The following is a 16,959-nucleotide window of genomic DNA, read 5'->3' on the forward strand; positions in this document are numbered from 1 at the left end:
CTGTTAATTGTGTAAGACAAGTAGATTCCATTTTGCTTGTCAGTGATAGCTCCTAGGTGGCAAATTAAAATAAGGTAAAGAAACTCTGTCAGTAACAGCCAATGTGATGCTTGTTATTTTTGCCACATTTTGACATAATCTGTGATCTATGACTGATGACAGCAAAATGGAATCTGTTGTTAAATTTTATTATTTTGTATACAACCAAAAACTTAGTGTCATTAAAAAAATTATTTGGGATTTTAACCGAACAAGTAATGTACTTACATTTCCTTGTTTCTTTCCATGCAAACAATCCCAAATTATTGACTAGTCAGTGGAAACTTAAGTACCTTAAGGCTCCTCATAGTTTCTGGTGAAGGCAATTGTCTATTGGAACGGCTCACAAATGTTGGCTTGCCTTAAGGACATCGTTTAAGTGTGCAGTGAAGTTTGTAAAGGTTGAAACATGTGCACTTGTAACCACAACTGCAGCCCCCAAATGGAAAACATTGTCAGTCACGTAATGTTCCTTACAAACACAGCATTCCTTATTTTGAGAATATTAGTCTAAGATTACCGGTAGTTATCAGTGGATTGAATGTAGTTGTTTGAAATTTGGAAGCAATAATATATAAAAATACTGGATGACTAAAATGTATACAATTTTAGGTTGATCAACAGCAATTCAAAAACTCATAAATATTGATTACTTGGTAGGCATATTGTCCACAAATTTAATCATGTGCAAGCACCTTTATACCCGGTAAAATTCATCAAACTGACAAGTCTGGGGAGGGCTTTGAATTCAGTCTCAGGGGAAATACAGTGACTGGTGAATTTCCTTCAGTTGACCATGGGCAAATGATTGCAACAAGTGAATCACAATGTGGATCACAGGCAATGATGGTGTATGAAAAACTCTGGTATTGATACATTACTGCCGGCTGTAAAATCTTTAATGCTTATATTTCAGGAAGCTAGTATCTACTCTGTGGAATCATTTTAGGGTAGATTTCCTTTACCATTGTCTGACATATTTAAGGTCAAAATTAATCATGATGAGCAAATCCAGTTTGAACAGATCATATCTGCACATAATTTACAGTGAAATCAGCTGTAAATGTATAATATGATTGTTCATCACATACTAGGGCACAACCTCATTCCAGTATGCAAGCACACACGTTAACACACCCAACAGTATTTAACAGTTAGGTAAGGTAAACTTTATTTTGCCAGGGTGGCCCATTCAGCAACGAGGCTGATATCCAAAGGGTCTCTGGACAACAGTTGAAAATTACTAGAGGAGTGCAAAATCAGGGATCTGGGATTGCTTTTAAGCAATTATTGTCAATAATTTAAGCTTAGGGAAAAGCTTGTTTGGTATGAATTTAACCAAGGAATCATTTTTGGTCCTAGATTACCTTTTAGTTTAGTAAGTAATGGAACCAATAAAATATTTAATTTTTCACTATATTGCAGCAGAATTTTATTATAAAAAACGGACAAGGAAGAACTGGATTCTCTGATTCCTTTATTTAACAGGGCATTGTCAACCTCCTGTTTAACCCCACTACTATGTCCCTGTGGATGTAATTATTATAAAAAAATATATAATTATATATCTGTACCTAAGGTGCTGCCAGGAAAAGACACAAGCATTTGAGACCTGCTTTAATCAATATTGAAGGGCCCTGTGGAAAAGGGCATAAGTGACCATTTTGGCCTTTTTTTAAGTGTCATCCAAATGAGCTAAATTTTTGCATGTGGCCCTTGATTTAATAGAAAAATATTGCCCTGTATTTTTTCCCACAAATTTCTGCTTCATTCTGCCAGGAAAAGAAACAAGTATTTGAGACCTGCATTAATTAATATTTTACAATAACTGTCCAAATTCCCATGCGCTGATTGGCTCGTAGCTTTTGTCTATAAGAGTACAGACAATAAAAATGACGTCAGATGTAACTCGCGCGCTTTCTTAACGAAAAAAATAGCCAACTCGTACTTTTTCTATGTTATTGTAAAAAACAAATCAATGGCAGTTTTCTATGGTCTATACTCTTATAGACCATAAAATGACGCCATAAAATGTCCAACACTTGGCAGTGAAGCCACTCGTCTGCGGGTCGTGGTTCCACTTCAGTTTTGAACATTTTTTGACGTCATTTTATGGTCTATAAGAGTATAGACCATAGAAAACTGCCGTCGATTTGTTACTTATTATTCAGTCCCATACACAATGCAGATGAATATTATTGTGTAGCCTGATTGGATGCTAAAACTGCTTTTCATCTGGCCAGCTTGAATTGCACATGGCTCTTTTGTGCTCTTTTCAAATGGTGTGTTCTCTGTAAGAAAAAATGGTCTAATTGACCAAACTTAAGATGTAGATATTGTCTGTGTTGATTACTTTGTTCACATGTAAATTTGCCTTCATTTTAATCCAACGACAAAAATATGTAAACAAGGAGAAGAATATTGCCAATGTTTGTAGATCTGGATTTCACACCAAATCAATGACAACCACACACTGTATGTGATGTAAAAGGCAGAAGAAGTACAAAATTTTATTTACTGTTGGGCGAAATACCCGTAACAATAGGTTATTTCCGAGTTGCATTAAACCTTATTGTAAAAACGAGGCTAAGTGCATAGCTTTCCATATAAAAATTAGTTTTCATTCATATGCAAGCAAAACTAATTTTCATATGAAAAGATTTAGTTTGCACTTAGCCTCGCTTTCATAATGAGGTTTGAGGCAACTCAGAAATGGCCTTTGGAGAGACTGCAATCAATCCACCCAGCAACTGCATTGATCATTATATGGTATTCATAACAACTTGCAAATGACAGGCCAATTAAATAACTGACAATACAATTTTTATATTTTTATACGATGGAATGTACACAATCATACTTTAATGTCGGTTTCCTTTATTTACAATAAAAAGGACTATTTCCATCCCAAATACACGCACCATTCCAAGGCACTTACTCAACACAATTTGCCAATGATACACATACATGCAAAAACAAGATTACTGTATTTAGTTACAAAAAATAATATTAGGATTATTGATCACGTATCGTTCAACCCTTCTCTGGCTTTTCCCCAGTGGGAAGTTGTTGTTGTTGGGCTTCTTGTATCTCAGGTCTGTGCTCCGGGAAATTCTCCCAGGGTGTCTGAATATCAAACCTGCGAAATTCTTGAGCCATTTCAACTGGTTCACAAACAACGCGCTTCAGCTCATCATCATACCGCACCTAAAACATAATTCACTCTATGAGTGGGTTTACAAAGAGTTTTTAAATCCCCCTACACATTTCAGTTGATCTAAATCAGACAACACGACCAGCAGTTTACACATTTGATTAAATCAGTGGGAGAGATTTAAAAATTCAAAATGGAAAAGAAATTAACATTTAAAATTCCCTCCAAAAATCCAGAATTAATATCATATGGAAATTTCTGAAGTTTTATAATATTATTCAAACATTAAATGGTGCAATGCAATGCAATGCATTTATTGATCATCAACTAACCAATTATATATCATAATTTACTACAAACTAATAATAATTATTTTGGAGAATCGATTAAAAATTTGAAGTGTAGGTTATCTGTCATGACCGTGTCCAAGGTTGGGGTGCTGCTGTTCAGTAACCAGTTTTTGCTTCCGAGCTCAAGATGTAGAAACCCTCACAAAAATCATTTTTGTAAAAAAAATTAATACAGCTTGGTAGCCTTCATCTGAATGACGGTGTTCACCATGGCCATACAGCTTAAACTGCACTGAAGACACAACACTCTAAAGATAAAGCAGATTTCATCCACAGCCACTACAGTTACCTCAACATAACCAGTTAATGGGAAATCCTTTCTAAACGGGTGACCCTCAAAGCCATAATCTGTCAGGATTCGTCTCAAGTCTGGATGATCGGCAAAAAATACACCAAACATATCCCAGATCTGCAAGGGCAAGAGAATAAAAACATTATTTTGTAATTATTACAATAAAGCACTTTTTCAGTGTTAGATTATGTTTCCAATGTCCTGGTTGGGGTTGATCATTTTGTCTGCTACGGTCATGCTATCCTTTTTTAAAATAAAAGAAGTGAAAAATGTAATCTGGGTCAAAATGCAGTGGAACTATTTTCACAAGAGAAACCAACTGGTGGTAAAATGACCATTCTTATTCTGTAGAGACATTCATGCAGGAACTTGGTTGAAAGGGCATCTGATTTTTGCAATTCATGATTCAAATATAAAAAGAAGGGCACATGATGGATGACATCTGGATGAAAGTTATCTTCTGAACAGAAGAAGCATAATCATTCTTGCAAATGCCTTCATGAACTGTGACCCACAGAACCAGATGCAATATAGATTCCCCCCCCCCCCCCCCCAGCTCATCTCATTGCAGGTGGATTTCAAGACTCTAAATTGATAAAAACTGCAAATGTAGTTCTATCAGTGGCGTGGTTGAATTAATGGATTTTTTTTTAAAAGAAACTGACATATTAGTAACAGCCCTGATTGGCTGGGAATCTATCTATGTGACTACATACATGTAGCCTACAGTACACAATGGTTTGTGCTCCCAGTGAACTTGTGGTCAAGTAGTTCCAAAGGAAAAGTTTGAAAAAATCTCATCCTCCTTGCCTCAATTCATTCTAACTCTTCTGGAAAGATGCATTCAATAAGCCCAATCTAGGGGTCAAGCCAGAGGCATCTGAAAATCATGTTGGCAAGCTCATTTTTCTCCTGTTTATTATTTTCTCTGTTCATAGATGCTTTGTTAACACTAGACATTATGTAACCTATGATTGACTGATTACCAAAAATTAAAGATCTGATTCAAATAGCAAAGTGAACTATTTGAATCAATTATCTGAATAGGTTTGGCGCAAGAGAGGATTGACATTTGAACTGGGCCTAAGATTAACAATGCACTCTGACTTATGCACCAAGCACTCTAAGAGTGACGAAGAAGCCTACCTCTCGTTCATACCAGTTTGCCACCTTGAAGATAGGGTCAGCTGAGTCGATGGGCGTGAGTTCATCGGTGTAAGTTTTTACTCGGATCCTTGCATTGTATCTCAGTGACAGCAAATTATACACAATCTAAGAAAGACAAAAACACAGATACTTAACATTCATCTTCATGTGATAATATTATGAAGAGAACATGCAAAATGTGCAACCCTCTGAAAAGTCACTGGCTTAAATAGTGTCTTAAAAATTAAATAAGTTTTATTATTTTAATGTATTGCAATTAGTGTTTTGAAGCAGGCAGGCATTGAGAATATTAATAGAGAAAATTACCAATAAATTTATAAGATTTGAGTATGGTATTCTTCATCCTCTTGCCATGGTGTATCACTGAAAATTTTCTGACAGCTAACATTGAGACTGAAGTTGAACAATCAATACTAGGAGAATTTATATTCTAGTAAAAAAAGGGAGAGTTATAAAGCTAAGGTCATTTACTGTGTTCATACAAGAGAAACACCTGTATGTACTCTGGCCTAAATTTGCTTTGATTTAAGAATTTTCAAACCACTTTAATTTCTACTTTTTCATTGTCAATGATTATTAACTATAACTAAGACAAAGAAAAATAAAAAATCAAACTGGTTTGAAAACTGTTTAACCAAAAACACTTTTAAACCATTTGACGCACATGTAATTAAACTGCTGTGAAAAAATCAAGTGCAACAGCATAGAGGAACATGGTGTACCTCAAATCTGTAAGGCTTTCCTGGCTTATCTACAGCTGTCTGGTCTGCCAAAGACTTGTATTGTGCATTGGTGTGGTCTTTCAAGAAAGTAAGCACAGGAATGACCCCTTCTGGAGCAATCAACAGTTCCAGTTCTTTTGTTTGTGTCATCTGTACCTGCTGGATATACTTTGGCAGAATGCTGGCGACATACTGTCCAAACTCAGATAGCTGAGCTACAGCTGCATCCTCTAAAGTAAAAAAAGAAACAATTCAACTTTTAAGCACCAATATCAGTGTATATGTCCTCCTTTCTGTTCTCCATGTACTTTTTACGGCATTAGTTGAGAGAATTTCTTTCTCCATCTACAACATTCAATTATACATCATTCTCAATCATTCACCAGGCTTAAAATATACCATCACATTTATTCCATTATGCATATTATATGTGTATATTATATGCCACACATTGATATTCCAATCCCAGCAGTATGCAGGATGTTTAATAATAAGTAAAGATGTTTAATCGCCACATTCTTGCATTAAAAATGAATTACAATGTGTTAAATTACAAATACCTCATTAGAACTGGAGTTTACAATATAGTAATTAATAATAGTAAAACCTGGTGTGTTTGTCCCATGAACCTAGTTTAGGCCTTAGCTCCCACAAGTCTCCTGTAGCTCAGTGGTAGAGCATCTGAACTAGTAATCGGAAGGTCTTGGGTTCTACTCCTAAGAGGAGCACACGGATTTCCTTTTTCCGAGTATGACTGTGTCGGCTTTGTAGAATAATACATCATTCTCAACATTTTACTTTTTTTTTTTTGCTTTTGGTGATCATTTCGTATATTCTCCTGACCTTATGTTTGATCAAGTTGAGATTTTATAAGGAGAAGTTAGATGTTGATCACTGTTGCTGTGTAAAGAATTCAACTTTCACTCACAAGGGGAAAACATTCAAAGGTATATGTAAAAGGTCAACTCTGTTTTCAATCTAGCAGACTGAACAAACCATAAGGCTGACATTAGCACTGACCTTTCAATCCAGCATCCACCCTATGAACTGACTGGGAGTAGACAGACAAGTTGTGGTATAATTACATAATTTTTGTAGCCTTCAATCAATCTCTTTAACAATTTGCAAGATGCTTATCTGGAAAACACATGACCCTTAAAATTGAATTAAAATAACTTAGGACATATTCTTTTGGGATTACTCCAGAACAGGAATACATGGAATAGAATAGATGGTATTCATGTTCTTTTAAATTTAGGGCCTGTTCTGCTTTTGGAATGAACAGAATAGCTATATTATTCCATTTATTCTGCCCATAATAAAAGAATGAATGGAATACAGTCCACTCACTTTATTCTTCTTGTAAATACTATGTTCTACAACACATCAGTTTAAAACCGAAATGGCTTACCTTTGACTGCCACATCAGTTGAAAATTTTCTCGGTTTTTGAGAGAAAAAGGAAGTGGCACAGAAACGATGGCTACGTTTGTACTGATCTGAAACAAAAGAGCAAGATGGCAAGTTTGTTTAATTTTAAGCAAGTCATTAAACTCAGGCTTGGTTTAACTGGTCTAGCGTTTAATTATGATGCTGCTTGGACATCGCCACTTCTCATCCTAATCAAAAGTGACATACGGAAATTATTCTAAATCTCAAAACATACTTTTCAGAAGAACCCTTGGACCTGCAATTGCTCCTAATCTCAGGAGAGAGCGAACCTTCGCGGACGCCATTTTGGAATTGTGAACGTCTCACTACTTGTGCGTCTGCTCTGAGTGGAATACCGCTGGTTGTCTGCAGGCGGTAAAACATTCGGTAAGAAAGAGCGGATAACTCCCGGGGGGGGGGGGGGGGGTACTCCTCGGAATTCTTGGTGGGAGTGTGCCGCCCGGGTCTTCAAATCCCGACCCTATTTCAGACCTAAACATGCCAGACCTGATAATTATGCATCAGTGCCGAACAAAAGTTGACGCAAGGAGTAAAAGTAAGCTGGAATGACATAGTTTATCTATTTCTTTTTCTCGCTATCAGTTAGTCGTTCCAGTTACGTACTGAGAAGAAAAATACGTTCGTAAGCTTTCGTAAATGTTCCCCGTCCCAAAAACCCGACCCGAAATCAGACCATAATTGTCAAAATCTATACCCGTTTCCAGACCAAAACGGCTCAAAAACCATACCCTTTGGGGCGGCGCATACCTATATACCTTATATAGGGGAGTACCCCCCCCCCGGGGGGATAACTTCAGGGATAACTTTATCCAGCGGATAATTTCGTTGTTAGTCACTATCCACCGTATAAAATGTATTGGTTGGAGTACAGTTTATCCGCTGGATAGCGATCTATTCCGTGGCTAGAGTTATCCGGGGCCAGGCGTACGGGTCAAACTGATATATGTTTATAAAGTCACGGTATATTATGGGGACTACACTTGCCTTATTTGAAATCTCTCTTTTTACTGATGGAAAGCGTGCAGGATGAAGAATGATGGACCTGAACTAGTAATACAAATGGGAATACGTTCCATACCGATGCTGTCTCTAAAAATGTTTTAATTTCGATCTGTATTTTCTAAGAACCATTATCGAAAACAAAATCCCCTAAAAGATTTGCTTTATTATACAACTATCCCAAATACTCCAACCCCACCCTCCATCATTTCTTGGACTAAAACCGAGGCTTGTATAGGGACGGGGCTCCGACGTATTTCATTTCACGAAGAGGAGCATTTCGAGCGTTCCCACTTACCTGAAGGTCTGGATCAACCACTGCCATCCAATACCTATCTTGTCTTCTACTTAGCAGAAGTATGGAGTACTATGGAAAGCTGAACATGGATAGTCAGATTAAATAGTAAAAATTTAAATGTATGAAACATATATTTTGAACTGCGAATGAAAGATCAAATGGAAGAAAGATCCTCGCAGTTACTAAGTAACTTAAGCAGTTGCGGAGAGAAAGCCTGAAAAAAAATTCAGGCTAGAACGGGCTTGAATTTTTTTCAGGCCGAGTTTATTTTCGCAACTGCTTTAAAAGTTGCGTAGTAACTGCGAGGATCTTTCTTCTATTTGATTAAATAGTACTGATACTGATAGTTGGCAGCGGGCAAAACTGAAGCGAAATATGTTTTAAAAGCTTCGAAGGCTTATTGCATTTGCATTTGCAAAAGAGAGACAATCAGAACGATGTATGAATCCAGAGCCGGATAGACTGGAAAGAAGGATCCCACCCCTACTAAATTATCTTCTGCATTGAAAAACACTGTAACTTTAACTGGTCAGTTCGAAATGACAGCTCCTCGATTTTGCCTTTTGGCAAAAGGCTGAAATAGAACTAAGACGAATCATACCGAGCTAGTAATGAAAGAAGTTCAGTTGTTTGTTGTTAAGGAATAAGAAAATTAAATATGAGGTTTGGGGCGTTTTGCGGCCATATTCTTTCAATCCAACCCGATCGCCAGATAGCAAACACTATCAAACCCGGCCCGTGAATGATCGAAAACAATCAGACTCGGAGAAAATGTAGTGATAAACAATAACAAGCGATAGCACAGGGAACAGGGACCCGATAGGTTCACGGCCGATCAAAACAATAAAAAGATCTCTAGTTCTTAGTAAATTAGAAATGTGATGATTTATTTTTAATTTTTGCAAGATTGTTTGTTTGTTTGTTTTTTCGCGGACGAGTTGTATCCACCCAAAAATTCACATGCATCCGGGTATTTTCACCTGCACTAAATTTTTTCCGAGCCTGCCAACTAACAGCTGATACGCCCTCATAGAATCGGAATTGCTTGAAAAGTGTTTCTCCGAGCATGACGCTATCACGTGGCGTAATCTATATAAAATCATCAGACACGGTGGACAAAATTTAATGGAAAATTATCCGGCGAGGGGAGAGATGGGGAGACTGGCAGTACCCGACCACAGAATTAATCGCCCGTTGTTCAATCTTTTGGATTCAGTAAATTTGGCAAGGCGTATTGATCTGTGCATGTGCGTGTTGTATGTAATATATCAAACACGAGAAAGCTTGTTTCATCAGATATCCAAACACTGAGAAGTAGGTTGAAAAAACAAGGCGCAGCCGAGTTTTTTAAACGACTTCGAGGTGTTTGGATATCTGATGAAACACACTTTCGAGTGTTTGATATGGCTTCTCAAATGATCAATAATTCTTGGAGAAATTCAAGGCTTAAGTCGGCAAAATTTTATGGTAATTAGGAACACATATCCAAACCACGGTCACAGTAGTGATTTTCTTTGTTTTCTCTTGATGAATTATTAATGAGTTTGAGAATACTTTATCAAAACTGCAGATGGGCTCGTTACCATCTGAAGGAAGATAAGCGAATGAGCCTGAAAATGGGCTTCGTTTTTGGTATCACTATAATTGAAGTCGGTTAAGACTTGATCATTGGATAATGCATTCCAGAGTTTTGATTGGCTTAGCGGCCATGGGATATTCAATAGTTATTCCACGAGCGCGCGTTGGATATGAGATTATAGATAGCCAACCGAGGCGCGTAGCACCGAGTTGGCTCTAATAATCTCATAGCCAACAAGCACGAGTGGAATAATTGTTTTATTAAAAATAATCAAGAAATATTGGTAGATCTTGCTGATTTCGCTATGCAAGAACAACCAGAAGATAATGGTCTCTATTTCTCGGGCATGGTATAATGGGTCATAAACCATGGCCACTAAACCAATCAACTGCCTGGGATTGCATTATACAATGCTTCAGTGAAATGACCGAGAAAAAGCGGCGATTGAATCGTCTATTGGTCTTGTAAGTCAGCAAGATCTTTAAGATTTCTTGTTTGCTTTTAATGAAAAAAATATATTCCACTCGCGCTCATTGGACAGGGATGATTCGAGATGATCATAACCAACTCGACTCTACGCGCTTCAGTCATATCATCTCATATTCAACGCACGATATTTAGTAATTAGACCCCTTCAGGCGGCTGGTTTGTCGGCTGATAATGTCTGCGGCTGAGAGATTGTCCAAAAAGTGAATATTTGGCCGAGAAGCGAAGCTTCGAGGGCAAATATGAAATTTTGAGGACAATCTATCAGCCAAGGACATTATCAGCCGACATACCAGCAATCCAGAAAGGGGTTTATTTATTTTATAACCCTCCTATTAATTTTTACATCGCGCGAAAACCGCTCGTAAAAAAGCCAATGCTGATCTGATGGCAGATGCGCGCGATTGACGTAAACAAGGACCAAAATTTGACAAACTGACTCAGTTTGCGTAGGACTAAATCTGAAATTCTTCTTGTAACTTTCTTCACCTTCAAAGACGTTGACAGCATGTTTCGTTGACATTTTCGTACTTTCCGGAACAGCATTTGCGACCAGCTTTTTGCTGTAAACATGACTGGAAATCTAAAAAACGAGTTTGTTTTTCTTCCATGGAAAATAATAAAGATGAAAAGGTGAAACTTTTGAGATGGCTTTTTCCGTTGGCTTTGTTTCTTTTCAATGGAAATAATAGGAGGGCAAATATCGACGCAGGCGGGGGTTATGGTAGAAAAGTAGTTAACTATACACCGAACGTCCGCTTGCTCGAGGTATGCAATATAAAATTTATCATTAATGCAGATATTTTAATGGATTATTTTATTTTGAAAGTTTTACAACGCTCCTTACAGGCCTAAAATAAATTTAACGTTTTTTAAAGTACAGAGGAGCCTTTTACCATTAGTGTACACCAGGTCATGGGCTCCTCCTGTACGCACGGTCAAACGAGGCCCTAATAATTAATCTAGTATATACCCAGATCTCATTCGTTTTGATATGGGTTATTATCGTGCTGAATAGATAAGCGTTGTTTCAGATCAGAGGAAAAACCTGCTTCGCTTTTGTCAGTACCAAAAGAAGAGTCGTAGGTGGTGTCGAGTCGTAAGTGGCGGTAGTAATCCGGGCTCCACTATACCATATACTTAAAAAAACAACTTTCACCTTCTACCCAATTAACTTCATTTTTACTTTACATAATTATCTTTCAAAATGACGAAAAAATACGGTTCTGTTAAATCTGAGAATCTTACAGACATTTTTAAGGCCTATGAAAATGGTTGTAAAATTTACTAACTTTAAGAACCTCCAGCTACATAAGTTAATTATTTCAAAAGATAAGACTCTCAAACGATTCTCAAAAGACTTTTCGTTACTTGACCTCCTTAAAAAATTTCATATTTCCATGATAAAGATCTACAGTGTAACGATCCAACTTTCCGTAATTCGAAAGTACCTAATTAAAATCTTTGGTCGACGAGCGAGGCCAGGCCAACGCCCATGCGAGTTACTTTTATCCGCGGCATGTCAGCCGTCTGTAGAGGTCTCGGAGCCTCGCCCTGTAGTAGGGATGCATGATGGCGTATAATACTGGGTTCACCGCCGAGCCGATAACACCAATCCCTGAGGAGCACCCATGCAGGTTAAAATGCAGCTCCGTGTAATCACCGAACACGCCGCCAAGCTGAACGAGAAGAAACGGCGTCCAGAACGCCGTGTACACGATCGCCACCCAAAAGCATAGCTTTGTGATATGCCGATCGTCAGCAGTGCCGTTGACTCCTTCCATATTGGTGGCCAGGGTGCGGAATATGGAGACGTACATCACTGCTGTAACCATGATGGAAAGGCCGTACAGTGAAGCCGAGTAGACAAGAAAAGCCTGTGCAAACTGATCAAGCTTCTGGTTGATCAACAAGCAGCGATACAGCTTCGGGGTAGAGTCGCCGCTCATGAACTCGTGTCGGGCCATCAGGATCATCATGACAGAGGCGAACGCGCTCAGGAACCAAAATATGTACACCACCAGGCGCGCTTGCGCCAGATTGAGCCTTGGATTCTGGGGTCGCAGCATGATGTCTTTTCGATGGTACGCCAGCAAAGGGAATACGAAATACATCATAGAAATGCTGAACGTGGACAAGAACAGGCTTATCTCGCATATCGGCGTGTAACTGATCAGCTCGGCCTTCGCATAAACTCGGTAGATGAAAAGTAATGGCGTGAACAACAGGCACATGATCAGATCGGCGATCGCTAAGTTTGTGATGAGGAAATTGAAGGGTCGGTGAGTGGTTTTGTCTGTCACATACGAGTAAATCACCATTCCATTGCCGAGTGAGCCAAGAACGATGGTGAGGATGTACAAAGGACAGACGAACAAGGTGGTAGCGGTCCACTGTTCGTAATGCTGTTGCATGATTGGATTTTCGGTGCGATCTGAAACAGCACGCTTTGGAAACCTCCGTCGCTCACCTTGAGGTGAACACAGCGAGCGTCGATCGAAACTCTACGGACCCAAGTGATCTTCGCAGTGCGCTGTTCTGTAAGGAAATGGACGAGAAACGTGATTTGTAGCACATTTTAGCCGAGCCAACAGGATTTAAGCTGTCTTTTGACAATCGGCTTTTTGTTTTTAACTCGCATTTGTTATCGATGGACCCAGCAGGTGTTTTTAGTAGCTTCTTGTATGTAAATCAGTCACTGCGTCGACTGATCCTGTGAGAACATCCTGCAATTAACTGCCTTGTTTATCCTGCCCTATTTGTATCTATTTTTCTTCGCAAATGCACGCGGGAGTTCTCGTCGCACAAAATAACTGTTTTTTCTTTTGGTTTGGTTGCATCGATAGTGGGTTGTTTATCGACATGAAAGCTTACCACTAGACAAGCGCGTTTTTTAACTTTGCAGAACCTTTTAAAAAGCACCTCAACTATTTTAGAAAAAAATTGGGAACACTTTTTCTTCTGGTATTATTCTTTTGTTGAGTATATTATTGAAAAAATAAGCATATGAAAGCACAATCCATTTCGCACATTATCTGCATATGCCGGAATAGCGGTCTATTCTTTGTTTGTTTTTGTCATTACTGCATGCCGGAAAGTGCGTTAAAGCTCATTTTCTAAAACTTGAGGCAGCCAATCGATGAAGTATCAGCGCTATTCCGGCAGAAGCCGTGAGTTTCCTTGTCCTGTTTGAAGTTTTCTTCTCGTAATGAAAGTCATTTTGATCCAAATGAATCATTAAAAGAAATAACTTTCGGTAAAATTTCTGAAATTGAAAACAGATATCTGCCGAACGGAAAATAGTGCACTGTGATAGATGGCAGAATTTGATTCTCGACAAAAAGAAGAAGATTAAAAGGGGATGTACATGAAGTTCTCTTTGGCTTGATTCGACTTAATTTTTGCCTTTGATTCGGTTTAAGTAAAGGTTTAGTTATTCATAGACAAGTGATAATGGCGTCATGACGACTCCGAAACGTTGTTCGGTTTTATCGTTGATTCGATTTAAGTGCAACAAATAGAACTTGCAAATGTATTTCTTAGGTAAGAAACGATCTCGAACACCTTAAAATATCATGATTTATTAAAAGCGTTTTTATTTTAACAGTACAGCGGGATTAAATATTTTGTTTTACTTTAATTTCTGGCGACTGAAATCAATTGCGTCTCTCTCCGGTATGGAATGCATATGCCGCCATGCTCTTCAGCCATATAAAAAGTACAACTCGCGGCTAAACATTTGACCATGCACCTTACCTCCAAATAAACGAGCAAAACAGGCCCTCTTCAGCTTTTCGCTTCCAAGCCCGTATATTTCTACCTCTTAGGGCTATAATCTGCCAGCGCTCTGAAGCCGAACAAACTCTATAATAATTCGTCTCACTTAAGTCGTCTGGCACTGCGATGATCCAACTGGATCGATGCCTTGTTCAATCCGTTAAAATCATCTCATTAATTGCAGTTTTTTGAGCCCAGTTGAATGCATTCGGTCTTCCTGATTTTGGAACTATTTTCCATAAACTACGATCAATATCAATTGCCCGGACACCTGTCCCTGTAGGCTATGTTTTATATATACTGATACACAAAGACAAACAGATACCAAGAAAACCTCAAAACAGTAACAGTCCAAGAATATACTGACCTTTTCAAATCCCCGTTTTTGTTTTCACAGACTAAAGCCTTTAGTTGCCGACGAACATGGTAACCCAAATTTACATACACCCAGTTTCAAATGACACCAAAAGAAATTCTGAAACACTTGTGGAGATGGTTTATGATTGCCGATGAATTAACAAAGTTAGCACCAAACTTATCAGAAGCGTGCTTGCTGCTGCGTTCAAATTTAAAATTCAAAACTTTTCTTTTGCAGTGTTTTTTGCAAAACTCGTTATTCATGTTTTCAATTTATTGTTTTGCATTATTTATGTTTTTATCGTACCACTTTCATTATCATCTGTAAAAACAGTTTCTTCAGTAATCCCGACAGTGAGAAAAGAAATTTAATGTTAGCTGATCGATCATTTGGGTACAAAAAGTGAGAATCGCACAAAGATTCCGGTAAAAGCTTGGGTTCTATCAAAACCCAGTGAAGAATACACAACGAAATTATGGAACGGTGTATTTAATTTAAGAACACGTTAGCGAAAATAAAAGGTAGTTCTTCGGGTGTTTCACTTTATTTTACATTGCTCCAGGCGACGAAACTTAGGACGTTTAGCCGGCTAAATGTCTTTGGATATCGATGTAGTTTATATTTCTTGAACTCTGAGCAGCATAAAGCGAACCATATCAAATAGAAGAAAGACCCTCCCGTATATATACCTTCTATTTAATCTTCACACGCACTTCAAAAATTGTTCCTACATTCATATTCATAAAACCATATCGTCCACATCTTTTAAACTTTAGGACAGAATAGTTGATCATTAATTTGTTTCTAATTATTTAGTGCGGTGCCATTTAACTGAACTAAGTGCACCTCCACTGATAAACAGCCCATTTACATCTGTCCACATGTACAGCTGCTTCCGATGATGAAGAAAAATCATTTGCCTGCTAAACATTAAAAGCAATCGTTGACCGATAAGCAAAATTCATGCTCAAACCAGAACGATAAAAAGTTACAGCAAAAATACTATAATCAAGTTCTTCCCGCGAAAGTAGCAATTAATAAAATTTGTACTGTACTGTACTAAAAGAAGCAAGCTCTGGCCTAAAAGCGTGGACACCTCCCACACAAATGCGTTGTCATTTGAAAATGAATTAAATTAAAGAACTTGTTCCTGTTTTCAGTCTTTACATGTTCCGGCCACATGCATCAAAAAACGTAAACCGTTTGAAACCTGACGAATCCGTAAGAACAGTGCGACTGAAAATGAATAAAAAGAGACTTTTTTATACTTGAGTTCAGTTATGTTCCTCGGCGTGTACGAATACGCCTCGAAAACGTACGCAAACGATTTTTCTGTAGAGCTAGTGAAATATTTTGAAATCGCAAGCCGTTTCCAAAACGCATTCATGTAAACAGCAAAAATGCAAACTTTCGAGGCAGCTGGCACGAGCGTCTCCGGCGAAACATGTACGAAATAGTAAGCGGAGGTTCATAGGTTCGAACTAATGCGACCCGGCACCAAATAAGGCGTTCTGTTTTAGAAAAGCACATTTTGTCTACATGCTTTTCACATGGCAAACTTAGCCAAATAGGGTGTCCTAGAATATCTCAAGTGTTCGACAATTTCTTGGATCAGCTGACTGTTGAGGGCTCCTGTTCTCGACTCTCAGATAAAAACCGCCGCGGCATGGAAGTTAAGATATGTGGCCAATTGTCAGCGATGATACAATAAATAAATGGGAATTTCAGTGGAATCCACAGAGTGGCTCTTCTATCCACTGTTTCCAGGTCGAATTGGAAGTTGGAAATGTTGGTTTTTGTGGAGGGAGGAAAACCGGAGCTCCTTGAGAAAAACTCTCGGAGCAGAGACGAGAACCAACAACAAACTCAATTCAACCCACAAATGACGCCGAGACCGGGAATCGAACCCAGGCCAGTGGGAGGCGTGTGCTCTCACTACTGCGCCATCCCTGCTGTCCCGGGACTGAGTTATGCATCTATCAATGAGGCCATTGCTGGTGGAGGGAGGGTGGGGTGGGGGGTAGTAATCATGTAGGGGATTTGACATCAATGATATGCCCGTAGATGGGTCTCTTGACCATTTTAGCGGGCTTTCTAACAATTAGTAGACTTTTTAGTAGACAAAATTTTGGATGAAGTTTGGTGACTTATTTTTACCACCCACAAACGTTCTACAGTGGGGCATTTGAACAGAAAATCTCAGTTAGGTTTTTCGTATATGTATATTGAAAATATCGTATATTAGACGACCAAGAAGAATACAGCTTCAATTCAATGGCATTGAAAA

General features: G+C 38.4%; 3 protein-coding genes across 4 annotated transcripts in view; 1 reads left to right on the forward strand and 2 right to left on the reverse strand.

Moving 5' to 3' along the window:
• Positions 1-1,456, forward strand: part of LOC146480262 (ras-related protein RabC-like) — a 5,788-nt gene extending 4,332 nt beyond the window's left edge. The window contains exon 2 of the mRNA XM_085109441.1: positions 1-1,456. This exon is cut by the window's left edge and continues 1,049 nt beyond it. The gene's annotated coding sequence lies outside the window, so the exon portion shown is untranslated.
• Positions 1,457-2,896: 1,440 nt separating this feature from the next.
• On the reverse strand, positions 2,897-7,496 carry LOC146480263 (NADH dehydrogenase [ubiquinone] iron-sulfur protein 3, mitochondrial-like). Its single transcript, XM_085109439.1, has 6 exons — positions 7,390-7,496; positions 7,136-7,222; positions 5,725-5,954; positions 4,982-5,107; positions 3,833-3,952; positions 2,897-3,246 (listed from the first exon to the last, which is right to left on the reverse strand). The coding sequence occupies exons 1-6, from the start codon at positions 7,457-7,459 to the stop codon at positions 3,073-3,075; spliced, it is 807 nt and encodes a 268-aa protein (XP_084965565.1). The 5' UTR covers positions 7,460-7,496; the 3' UTR covers positions 2,897-3,072.
• Positions 7,497-11,322: 3,826 nt separating this feature from the next.
• LOC146480264 (opsin-3-like) lies at positions 11,323-14,984 on the reverse strand. 2 transcript variants are annotated; one of them, XM_085109404.1, is made up of 2 exons: positions 14,682-14,984; positions 11,323-13,075 (listed from the first exon to the last, which is right to left on the reverse strand). In XM_085109404.1, the coding sequence occupies exon 2, from the start codon at positions 12,949-12,951 to the stop codon at positions 12,046-12,048; it is 906 nt and encodes a 301-aa protein (XP_084965530.1). In that variant the 5' UTR covers positions 12,952-13,075; positions 14,682-14,984; the 3' UTR covers positions 11,323-12,045. The 2 variants fall into 2 exon arrangements, with proteins under 2 accessions (XP_084965530.1, XP_084965531.1); XM_085109405.1 differs by lacking the exon at positions 14,682-14,984 and adding an exon at positions 14,294-14,615.
• Positions 14,985-16,959: the final 1,975 nt, after the last annotated feature.

The sequence above is a fragment of the Pavona decussata genome, unplaced genomic scaffold (assembly GCF_977016875.1).
Source record: "Pavona decussata unplaced genomic scaffold, jaPavDecu1.1 SCAFFOLD_53, whole genome shotgun sequence".
Taxonomy (NCBI): domain Eukaryota; kingdom Metazoa; phylum Cnidaria; class Anthozoa; order Scleractinia; family Agariciidae; genus Pavona; species Pavona decussata.

Excerpts from the sequence above, each read along its gene's own strand:
- LOC146480263 (XM_085109439.1), bottom strand. The coding sequence starts at position 7,459 with ATGGCGTCCGCGAAGGTTCGCTCTCTCCTGAGATTAGGAGCAATTGCA. Across the intron at positions 5,108-5,724 it reads GAAAGCCTTACAGATTTGAG|ATTGTGTATAATTTGCTGTC; the intron begins GTACACCATGTT and ends TGTCTTTCTTAG. Across the intron at positions 3,247-3,832 it reads CATTAACTGGTTATGTTGAG|GTGCGGTATGATGATGAGCT; the intron begins GTAACTGTAGTG and ends ATTATGTTTTAG.
- LOC146480264 (XM_085109404.1), bottom strand. The coding sequence starts at position 12,951 with ATGCAACAGCATTACGAACAGTGGACCGCTACCACCTTGTTCGTCTGT.